Source organism: Schistocerca serialis, chromosome 9 (genome assembly GCF_023864345.2).
Source record: "Schistocerca serialis cubense isolate TAMUIC-IGC-003099 chromosome 9, iqSchSeri2.2, whole genome shotgun sequence".
Classification (NCBI taxonomy): domain Eukaryota; kingdom Metazoa; phylum Arthropoda; class Insecta; order Orthoptera; family Acrididae; genus Schistocerca; species Schistocerca serialis.
Window position 1 is genome coordinate 60,057,388 of NC_064646.1, and position 12,484 is coordinate 60,069,871.

The following is a 12,484-nucleotide window of genomic DNA, read 5'->3' on the forward strand; positions in this document are numbered from 1 at the left end:
TATACGAGAATGCAATTTTGTTACATAGATCCTGAGGAATCAGTACCCCGAACAACCACCTCTGGCCGCAATAACGGCCTTCATACTTCTGGGCATTGAGTAAAACAGACCTTGGATGGCGTGTACAGAGGTACAGCTGCACATGCAGCTTCATCACGATAACACAGTTCATCAAGAGTAGTGACTGGAGTATTGTGACGAGCCAGTTGCTCGGCCGGGTGATACGCCAGTATGGCGATGACGAATACACGCTTCCAATGTGCGTTCACCGCGATGTCGCCAAACACGGATGCGACCTTCATGATGCTGTAAACAGAATCTTGATTCATCCGAAAAAACGACGTTTTGCCACTCGTGCACCCAGGTTCGACGTTGAGTATACTGTGTCTGTGATGCAGCGTCAAGGGTAACCGCAGCCATGGTCTCCGAGCTGATAGTCCATGCTGCTGCAAACGTCGTCGAACTGTTCGTGCAGATGGTTGTCGTGTTGCAAACGTCCACATCTGTTCACTCTGGGATCGAGACGTGGCTGCACGATCCTTTACAGCCATGCGTATAAGATGCCTATCATCTCGACTGCTAGTGATACGAGGCCGTTGGGATCCAGCACGGCGATCCGTATAACCCCCCTGAACCTACCGATTGCATATTCTGCTAACAATCACTGGATGTCGACCAACGCGAGCAGCAGCGTCGCGATACGATAAACCGCAATCGCGATAGGCTACAATCCGACCTTTGTCATAGTTGGCGCGTCTGTAGCACGTCATCTTCGTGGTGTAGCTATTTTAATGGCCTGTAGTGTACAATATCTCGTAAACGATTTACACTAAAATCCCACAACAAACACCGCTGATATTCTAATTTACCATACTTTGTAGTCTGTTAATTTCAATAGGCATTATTCCATTTAAAAAAGTATAGATTTGCACAAAAAATACGTTTCCTAAGCAGTATTACAATCTGTGCTATTGGCTAATGATACGAGCCACTGACTACCTGTCAGTTCTGTAAAAGCCGCACAACAATAGCACATTTCATTTCCGCATGTTTGTCCGAAGGAATACTGCATCGTTCTATCGTCATTCTGAACGATACAGGCACTGCGATATCGTATTTATTCGCCGATACCGAGCAGCGATTATCCATTAAAATATCCTCTCCTGTAAGGAAATTGCATAATGTGTACACGAGTGCAGGTTGTGTTGCACTAACGACGACTTCCGGAAGTTTGGATCTGGTCGTGAGTCGTGCACAGATAGCCAAATGAGTAAGGTGACCCTTGCGTAGAGCGGGAAGTCCGGGTTCGATTCCCAGTCGGTACAAATTTTCATTGTCGTCAATTCCTGATACAGCGGTCATGTATAACACAGAATGTTGCAGGGAGTCCATTATTGTTCTCGGATGGTGGGCGTTGATGTGGAGGGACTACGACGTGCTTAGTGTACAATTCGGCGATCCTCCATTGCCCTCACGACGCAATGCAGTCTGACGTCAAGTGAGTGCCGCGTCCGAATATCCCACAAATCTGGATACTGCGCGATTCGACCAACCAGCCTAACGGAGACACAAGATGAGGTCCCTTTCAAACTCTGTCAGGCGCTGACAACACTGTCTCACAAGAGTAGGCGTCATCTCCATGTCCTTCACAGTGGTCAGTCTGCATTTGATGCTGCTCACTCCTCTTATATACCCTACCAGACCTGGTAAGATCACTAATGCACTCTGGTGGCCATTCTAAGTGTCACAGAGAATTGAAATTCACAATGGTACTGCTATACTGACATGCCACCATGTTTTTTTTTTTTTTTTTTTTTTTTTTTTTTTTTTTTTTTTTTTTTTTTTAGGGCATTGTACGACTAGCATCTGAAAGACAGTACCTCCTACGTAGTTCTGTGTTCAGGTGTTCAGTAACATCGGGAAGGAGCAGCGGGGACGCCTGGTGGCGGTGGCTGGAGACGTCGCGCAGTCGGGCCTGGGTTTGAGTCCCGACGACGCGGCGATGCTGCGCCACAGAGTCTCGGTCATCTTCCACGTGGCCGCCACCGTCCGCTTTGACGAGGAGCTGCAGGTGGCTGCGGCCATCAACGTGCGAGGCACGTGGGAGGTGCTGCGCCTCGCCCGAGACATGCCCAACCTCAAGGTGAGTGCTCCAACTCTCAAACAGCTGTCTCACTTATACATACACAATATCTCGGCAAGCCACGGTACAGTGCGTGGTGGATGGAACTTTATATTGCGGAGACATGGCTTAGCCACAGCCTGGGGGGTGTTTCCAGAATGAGATTTTCACTCTGCAACGGAGGGTGAGCTGATATGAAACTTCTTGGCGGATTAAAATTGTGTGCCGGACCGAGACTCGAATTCAGGACCTTTGCCTTTCGCGGCCAAGTGCTCTCTCCTTTCTTTCGGGAGTGCTAGTTCTGCAAGGTTCGCAGGAGAGCTGCTGTAAAGTTTTGAAGTTAGGAGACGAGGTACTAGCAGAAGTAAAGCTGTGAGGACGGGGCGTGAGACGTGCTTGGGTAGCTCAGTCGGTAGAGCACTTGCCCGCGAAAGGCAAAGGTCCAGAGTTTTAATCTGCCAGGAAGTTTCAAAAGTGGTCGTTCTCGTAATGTGGAAACGGAGCGGTTTATCGGATGTCTAGAAGGGCATAATCATTGGCATTTGGGCCAAGGATTGAAGAATTTCCAGAATGGCTAACTCCGTAAACTGTTCACGTGCCAAAGTGGTTACGGTATACCGTCCAAGCAAAATGGCATTATCCAAAACTGATCCTCAGGTGACTGTGGTACATCATCGGCCGTCTCGGATCTACGATATTTCCGAGCCGGGGCAAAAATTTTATTAGTGGTGCCTCTTCCCCCTCCCCATACCACCCTCTCAAGCGCTTCAGACAGAACGTCAAAAATGTTAAAAAATCGATTTTTCAAAAATGCGCTCCTATTATAGTACGCATGTTTCTGAAGGTTTGATATGCAAAAGATGTATGTTACAGAAAATATAAGACATGTTATTTGGTCCTAAATGTGCCAAAGTGTAGTGCCACGACTCTTCACACAGCGTTCGTCTATCACTGGAATTCAAACATGCGTATTTCGCAATGGAAGCCATCAAGCCTACATCCAGGACTGTGGAAATTTAAATGTCCTGTGGTACCTCTCCTGCTCCCTGTCGGCTGGTTTGACATCCTACCCACCCCTCCCCTAAAAAAACTCTCAATTAATACTGGATGGGATTATTTGTCACCAGGAGAATAAGAACTCTTCAGAAAATTTGCACTCTTTACTGCCTATTAACTAATAACTTTCTCTTTTGTGTGACGTAAACATAAAAGCAGTAAACACAAGCGAAAGCAAGACAGGGCACATTTCTTCAATCCTTAGGCCCCAGAAATCTTTTCTCTCTAATCAAATGGTTCAAATGGCTCTGAGCACTATGGGACTCAACTGCTGTGGTTATCAGTCCCCTAGAACTTAGAACCACTTAAACCTAACTAACCTAAGGACATCACACACATCCATGCCCGAGGCAGGATTCGAACCTGCGACCGTAGCAGTCGCACGGTTCCGGACTGCGCGCCTACAATCTCTCTAATCTTGCTACAGCTATACACGGCGTGCTTTTCTTTCTGAGAATGAATCTATTACCTAATCGAAGTTTGTCAAACGTTTTGCTACATGAAAAATCAAAATGTCGCTGTCTAATACTGAAAAAGCTGTCAATACAAATAGTACCCAAGACGGTGTGGTTTCTCGATTTTGAATTCATATATTTTGTCACTGTCTGTAGATGAAACGAAATAGGCCTTTCTAATGTAGCAGCATTTGTAACACACGCCAAATAAGAGAGACTGTTTTGGTACAAATTGTCATTTTTATGTATCTCATTTACGTAAATAGCACGACAGAATATAATTCACGAAGTACCAACATCAGATGCCTATTAGACCTACTGCAAGCAAAAAGTTTTATGTTAGAAAATAGTTTCACATTTCATGCTCCACTTTCTCAAGCATGAGACTGAAAAGTAGTAGTAGTACGAAATTTTTATTTAAATTTGGAATCGTCATAATCTTCCACATAAATTGTGATGACCCCGTTTCTTCTGCTTCCTCGTTCTAAAAACAATTTTGTCATCACTAATTCTGTAACTGTTCCCGCCATTGTCAAAACTTATTCTCTGGTTAACTTCACGAAACCCTACCAGAATCACTGATTTAGTTATTAACCATGCCAGACTCACTAGTTTAGTTATCCCATAATTATCCTCCGGTTAGACGTTCTTACGTTTTCGTACAACGCGTTTTCCGCGCTATTCCGAGAGCAGAATCAGGCGGCTGCTAACTGGGGACTGTTCAACTGGACCTTAGTAATGCAGCAATTCGGCAAAAATATTCTATCAGATTTCATTTTCTTGGATACACCAAGAAGATACCTTTCTTACCTGTTATTTCAGTTAGTTTTTTATTTCCACTCTGGTAGTCTGAATGGATGGATTTTGCTAATAATTATAAAATGCTCGTCATTCGCATACCCAGTCAACCATATAATCAAACACCGACTGGCACTCACCCATTTGGGTTCATTCATCTCGGTTCATATACCTCTTTTGTCTGTTGGAAAATTTTTTATCTCTAGATGCGGCAGGGACTCTCCTGGTAGAGACTCATGTATGCACACATTCAAAAATCAGCATATGATTCGTTCAGATATCAACATAGAATACGCTCAAAAATGTCCAAAAACCAACAGCGATGCGTCTCAAAGTCATATGAACAATCAATAGAGCAAGGTGCATCGTTTGCTAGTTCCTTTGTGAAATAAGGTTTCTTTCTTCAGTAGTATGAATTTGGCAACCCCTAAAATTGCTGCCTGGGGCAGATACTCCGCTTTGCCCCCCCCCCCCCTCCTCCCCTCCTAGGCCCGGACCTGATCATGGGTCATACACTACTGGCCATTAAAATTGCTACACCACGACGATGGCCTGATACAGACGCGAAATTTAACCGACAGGAAGAAAATGTTGTGGTATGCAAATGATTAGCTTTTCAGAGCATTCACACAAGGTTGGCACCGGTGGCGACACCTACAACGTGCTGACATGAGGAAAGTTCCCAATCGATTTCTCTTACGCTAACAGCAGTTGACCGGCGTTGCCTGGTGAAACGTTGTTGTCATGCCTCGTGTAAGAAGGAGAAATGCGTACCATCACGCTTCCAACTTTGATAAAGGTCGGATTGTAGCCTATCGCGATTGCGATTTGCCTTATCGCGACATTGCTGCTCGCGTTGGTCGAGATCCAATGACTGTTAGCAGAATATGGAATCGGTGGGTTCAGGAGGGTAATACGGAACGCCGTCCTGGAGCCCAATGGCCTCGTACCACTAGCAGTCGAGATGACAGGAATCTTATCCGTATGGCGGTAACGGATCGTGCAGTCATGTCTCGATTCCTGAGTCAACAGATGGGGACGTTTGCAAGACAACAACCATCTGCACGAACAGTTCGACGACGTTTGCAGCAGCATGGACTATCATCTCGGAGACCATGGCTGCGGTTACCCTTGACGCTGCATCACAGACAGGAGCGCCTGCGATGGTGTACTCAACGACGAACCTGGGTGCACGAATGGCAAAACGTCATTTTTTCGGATGAATCTGGGTTCTTTTTACAGCATCATGATGGTCACATCCGTGTTTGGCGACATCGCGGTGAACGCACATTTGAAGCGTGTATTCGTCATCGCCATACTGGCGTATCACCCGGCGTGATGGTATGGGGTGCCATTGGTTACACGTCTCGGTCACCTCTTGTTCGCATTGACGGCACTTTGAACAGTGGACGTAACATTTCAGATGTGTTACCACCCGTGGCTCTACCCTTCATTCGATCACTGCGAAACCCTACATTTCAGCAGGATAATGCGCTACTGCATGTTGCAGGTCCTGTACGGGCCTTTCTGGATACAGAAAACGTTCGACTGCTACCCTGGCCAGCACATTTTCCAGATCTCTCACCAACTGAAAAGTCTGGTCAATGGTGACCGAGCAACTGGCTCTTCACAATACGCCAGTCACTACTCTTGATTAACTGTGGTATCGTGTTGAAGCTGCATGGGCAGCTGTACCTGTACACGCCATCCAAACTCTGTTTGACTCAATGCCCACGGGTATGAAGGCCGTTATTGCGGCCAGAGGTGGTTGTTCTGTGTACTGATTTCTGAGGATCTATGCTACCAAATTGTGTGAAAATGTAATCACATGTCAGTTCTAGTATAATATATTTGTCCAATGGTTACCCGTTTATCATCTGCATTTCTTCTTGGTGTAGGAATTTTAATGGCCTGTAGCGTAGATGACACGGGTTGAAGACGGCTGCAAGGAAGTGTACCCGCGAGCAGACTTGCAAATTTTGACAACTGACCGCCCAGATGGACCAAGAGGCTGCCAGCAGCGTCTCCTGAACGACCGTTCAGCTAACGTTGCTGCATACGGACCTCCACAGTAGGCACCTGTTTCATGCACCCGTGCTGACTGCTGGTCATTAACGACGAAGGCTGGAATATGGACGCCACTACCGTAGCTGGACATCCACTAAGCGGTGTCAGGTGGTCTTCTCAGATAAGTCGCGTTTTATTCTCCATCGGACAGATGGTCATTGGCGTATACACGGAGAAACATCTAAAAAGCAAACACTCCGCAGCAGTTGTCGGAAGCGTCCAAGTCGGAGGAGGGAGCGTTATGGTCCGGTCAATTCTTAAGGGGCTCCGGAAAGGCTCAAAATCATGAAAGTTCAATTTTTATTTTTTTGCGTTTCTGAATCTGCAGACTATTACCTTTTAATAGATATATAGTTTATTCAATTCCGAAGACTACAACTATTTTTAAATTTTTTTTGAAATGTGTTCTACATGGGCGTGACCCACTGTGGCGTTGTTAAACTCCTGTCAAATGGTGTTATTATTAACGTCCGTGTTCATCAGGTACATTTTAGTGATGTGAGATAAAGTATGTGTTGTGGCTAACCTGTGATGGTTCAATATATATCGCTGGTGTGATTGTCGATTGTTTCATGTTTATTTACTCTTTCGTTATCTCGAAAATATTCGTAATTAATTCTGTTTCTTGAGTCTCTGTTTTGTTGTAGTATAATAATGAGTAAAAGTAAAGTTATTAGAAATCCTCTGAAGGGTTTTAAGAAAAGGAGAAATGTTGGAAAGCCAAAGGTATGTGTTATTACTGTAAACAATAAAGACGATAACCAAGTGAGTGAACCTAACCTCTCAAGTACACCCATAGCAGTCAAAGTGGGAAAGAAAATACTTCACAGAAGAAGCTTGGTTCAATGAGTGAAAACTATGAATGTTTTATGGGCGAATCGGATGTGAATGAAATATTTGATATGTCGGTTCTCAAAGGAATTTTTTCAATCTGTGTAAGATGTATTCATTGTAGTGAAGTTGGTCTGGAACTCTCCATAATAAAGCACGTAGGACTTGCTAGTGAAATACAACTGAAATGTGATAAGTGTTCATACATGACCACCTTTTGGAACAGTGTTGCAGTAACTGCAACTGATGAAAATGGTAGCAAAATCTACGAACACAACAACGAGCGATGCTTGCTTTAGACAAGGAACGCCTTCGGGCTGCAGACAGGGCTGTAAAGAGTCTAGAAATACAAGCAAGAGTTAACAGGAGGAGGAACAAGCGGAAGCTGGAGGAGGAGTTTGCAGAGGATGAAGATCATCCGTCCTATGGACCTGGAATGCACTAAAAAGTTAATCCAATCTTTGTCGCTCGATTCCCAAAACTTTTATTTTCTCATACTAATTACATGTTTTCTAAGGATCTCCCAAACGTATTTGTTTCAAACTTTCAGTAAATGTTACACAGTACCTTCTGCATAATTTAACACAGCCTTTTTCCAAAAAACTGTATATTTTTGAATATATAAATAAAAAATTGCAAAAAAATGTTGTGAATTTTCATTACAATTGAAAAAAAATCATCTTTAATAACTGAACTAATATTTTGTAAAATCCCTGTGTTAAGTTGTAGCCCATATTCCAATAAATAATCTGTAAAAAGTTCAACTTCCTACCTCAAATACTTTGTGAGGAAAGATGTAATTTATAAGCGTTATTTTAACATTGCAAGTATAGGGCGTTCCGGAGCCCCTTAAAGGCACAATGGATCAACACAAGTATGCATCCATACTTGAGGACCATGTCTACCCGTACATGCACTTTGTTTTTCTTCGGCATGATAGCATCTTGCAGCCGAACAACGGAATGCATCACACAACTCGCAGTGTATTGCGTGGTTCGAAGAGTGCCAGGATGAGCTTATCGTACTCACTTAGCCACCACACTCCTCAGATTTTAACCCAGTCGATAATCTGTAGGACCACCTCGACAGGGCTGTTCACGCCACGGATCCTGAATCGAGAAGCTGACCACGGCACTGGAGTCGGCATGGCTCCACATCCCTGTCAGTACATTCCAGAACCTCATTACATCTCTTCGTGTACGTCTCGCAGAGGTCTGCACAGCAAATGGTTGCATTTTAAAGAGAACAGTGTGACGTATCCGCGATTTCCCTACATCGCTCCAAACGAATGCTAACGAGAGAACTTCCCCATCGCATCCCCCTCAGATTTAGTTATAAGTTGTCACAGTGGATAGGCCTTGAAAAACTGAACACAGATCAATCGAGAAAACAGGAAGGAGTTGTGTGGAACTATGAAAAAAATAAGCAAAATATACAAACTGAGTAGTCCTTGCGCAAGATAAGCACCCGTCGTTAGCGTGTGCAGCTGCGGAACGACAGGTCCTTGGTTCAAGTCTTCCCTCGAGTGAAAAGTTTACTTTCTTTATTTTCGTAAAGTTATGATATGTCCGTTCGTTCATTGACGTCTCTGTTCACTGTAATAACTTTAGTGTCTGTCCTTTGCGACCGCACCGCATAACCGTGCGATTAGTAGACGAAAGGACGTGTGATTGCTCCTTACGCGGACAAAAATTTTGCCTTACTCCTTGACAGCTATACAGGACAGAAGGATCACGCATTGTACAATTTTAGCGTGGGAGTAGACGTGATTACCATTCCTCCAGGTTGTACACCTCCTGTGCAACCGTTAGATGTGTTTGGTTTTCGGCAAGTGAAATACTCTGTGAAAAGATCCTATGATTTTGAGAAGCTGCACAGGTACACAGAGCAGTATTGTTTACGTGATCGTGTGTCAATTATCAAAGTTCAGACACTCATACATAATCAAATTCGCTCTCCAAAATTCCAGGACATGTTCAGATTTCCTTGGACATATGCAGGATTTGACGGGCTACACACGGAAAAATTTGAAAACGTTAAAAACATATGTTTTGACAGAGCACAGGGAAAACTGTGCGACTGTGAAACTGTTCCACTCATTTCTTGCAGTTTATATGACAAACTCTTATGTTTTCATCATTTCTTGGGAGTGATTATCACATCCTCAAGAAAACCTAAATTGGGCAAGGTAGAAGAATCTTTTCACTCATTCGCGAAGCGTACAAGTTAGGTGGGTCGACAACATATTCCTGTCATGTGAAACGCATGCCGTCGCCAGTGTCGTATAGAATATATCAGACGTGTTTTCCTGTGGAGGAATCGGTTGACCTATGACCTTGCGATCAAATGTTTTCGGTTCCCATTGGAGAGGCGTGTCCTTCCGTCTACTAATCGCACGGTTTTGCGGTGCGGTCGCAAAGGACAGACACTAAACTTATTACAGTGAACAGAGTCGTCAATGAACGAACGGACAGATCATAGCTTTGCGAAAATAAAGAAAGTAAACTTTTCACTCGAGGGAAGACTTGAACCAAGGACCTCTCGTTCCGCAGCTGCACACGCTAACGACGGGTGCTTATCTTGCGCAAGGACTACTCAGTTTGTATATTTTGCTTATTTTTTTCATAGTTCCACACAACTCCTTCCTGTTTTCTCGATTGATCTGTGTTCAGTTTTTCAAGGCCTATCCATTGTACCAACTTATAACTAAATCTGAGGGGGGGTGCGATTAGGAGGTTCCCTTGTAAGATGGTTCCTCCGTTTGCCTCCCCCAACCTTCACAAATCGGAACATGTGCTCCGTCTCTAATGTCCTTGTTGTCGACGGGACATTAAACACTATTTTCTCCCTTCTTTCCTTATGGAGGCACGCTCCCACACATCTGTGCTCTCAAAGTACACTCATCAAAAAAAGTTTTGCATCACCGCAGGACAGAGAGTTCCGGAACTAGTACATAAAATAGAGATGAACATAAACATCATTTCCTCCCTGTTTATGGCTCATGAAAACCACACATTGTATTTTGTACCACCATACAGCGAGATCTTCAGAGGTGGTGGTCCAGACTGCTCTACACACCGGTACCTCTAATACCCAGTAGCAAGCCATCTTGCACTGATGCATGCCTGTATTCGCCGTGGCATACTATCGACAAGTTCATCAAGGCACTGTTGGTCCAGACTGTTCCACTCCTCAACGGCGACTCGGCGTAAGTGCCTCAGAGTTGTTGGTGGGTCACGTCGTCCATAAACAGCCCTTTTCAATCTGTCCCAGGCATGTTCGATAGGGTTTATGCCTGGAGAACATACTGGCCACTCTCGTCGAGCTATGTCATTATCCTGAAGGCAGTCATTCACAAGATGTACACGCGAATTGTCGTCCATGAAGACGAATGCCTCGCCAATATGCTGCCGATACGGTTGCACTATAGGTCGGAGGATGGCGTTCACGTATCGTATAGCCGTTGCCCCACCAGCGGCGTACGTTGACCCAACATAATTCCACCCCAAAACACAGGGAACCTCCACCTTGCTGCACTCGCTGGACAACGCTCAAATGGCTCTGAGCACTATGGGACTTAACTTCTGAGGCCATCAGTCCCCTATAACTTAGCACTACTTAAACCTAACTAAGCTAAGGACATCACAGACATCCATGCCCGAGGCAGGATTCGAACCTGCGGCAGTAGCGGACGTGCGGCTCCAGACTGTAGCTCCTAGAATCACTCGGCCACTCCGGCCGGCCTGGACAGTGTGTCTAAGGCGTTGAGCCTGACAGGGTTCCCTGGTTGAAGGCATATGCGACACTCATCAGTGAAGAGAACGTGAAGCCAATCCTGAGCGGCCCATTCGGCATGTTGTTCGGCCCATCTGTACTGAGTTGCGCGGCGTCGTGGTTGCAAAGATGGACCTCCCTATGGACGTCGGGAGTGAAGTTGCGCATTATGCAGCCCATTGCGCATAGTTTTTGGAGTCGTAACTCGACGTCCTGTGGCTGCACGAAAAGCATTATTCAACATGGTGGCGTTGCTGTCAGGGTTCCTCCCAGCCATAATCCGTAGGTAGCGGTCATCCACTGCAGTAGTAGCCCTTGTGCGGCCTGAGCAAGGCATGTCATCGACAGTTCCTGTCTCTCTGTATCTTCTCCGCGTCAGAACAACATCGCTCTGGCTCACTTCGAGACGCCTGGACACTTCCCTTCTTGAGAGCCCTTCCTAGCACAAAGTAACAACGCGGGCGCGATCGAACCGCGTGGTTGAACTACAGAAAACACAAGCTGTGTACCTCCTTCCTGGTGGAAAGACTGGAACTGATCGGCTGTCGGACCCCTCCGTCTAAAAGGCACTGCTGACGCATGGTTGTTTGCATCTTTGGGTGGGTTTAGTAACACCTCTGAAGAGTCAAAGGGACTGTGTCTGTGATACAATATCCACAGTCAACGTCTATCTTCAGGAGTTCTGGGACCCGGGATGATGCAAAACTTTTCTTGATGTGTGTATTTATCCGTAGCCGGCCTGACTACTTAATGCCTCCGAACCTGACAAGTTTTTGTCAACAGCATCGAACTGAAAGACCCTTTCACGAAAAAACGTCTCGAGAATTTAACACCCAATTCCTTTACCTTTTTCCTCGTTATTGAAAATTAATAACCATTTAAGCTGTCCTGCGAATGGTCTCAGAACCTGAGCGCAGCCACTTATGCAAGTATTTTTCCTGATCGCAGGCGGTGGTGCACACGTCGACGGCGTACGCGCAGTGCGTGCGACGTCAGGTGCGTGAGTGCGTGTTTGAGCCGCCCATGACGGCCGCTGCACTCCTGCAGCTCTGCGACAACCTCAGAGAGGACACAGGCGACCTTCGGAGGTAGGCCCACAACGCGCATCAATGTACTGCTGCAGTAACACAAGCTTCCCGGTTTTGTGAGCCAAGTCCTAATTGTCGCATAAATACGCTAAGCCTTCAACATTTCCCTTTTTAAACAACACTGTTCAAGTCGAGTTAGTTATTTTACTAATCAATAGATAAGTTTTGTCTTTGACAGACAACAATCTACAGGGTGGTCCATTGATCGTGACCAGACCAAATATCTCACAAAATAAGCGTCCAACGAAAAAACTACAAAGTACCAAACTTGTTTAGCTTGAAGGGGGAAACCA

At 45.4% G+C, this 12,484-nt stretch overlaps 1 protein-coding gene across 4 annotated transcripts in view; it reads left to right on the forward strand.

Annotated features, from left to right (window-relative positions):
• Positions 1-12,484, forward strand: part of LOC126418646 (putative fatty acyl-CoA reductase CG5065) — a 244,239-nt gene that overhangs the window by 147,675 nt on the left and 84,080 nt on the right. For all 4 annotated transcript variants that reach the window (XM_050085511.1, XM_050085510.1, XM_050085513.1 and 1 more), the window contains 2 exons: positions 1,904-2,143; positions 12,052-12,191. In XM_050085511.1, coding sequence (XP_049941468.1) covers positions 1,904-2,143; positions 12,052-12,191 — 380 coding nt within the window. The remainder of the gene's footprint in view (positions 1-1,903; positions 2,144-12,051; positions 12,192-12,484) is intronic.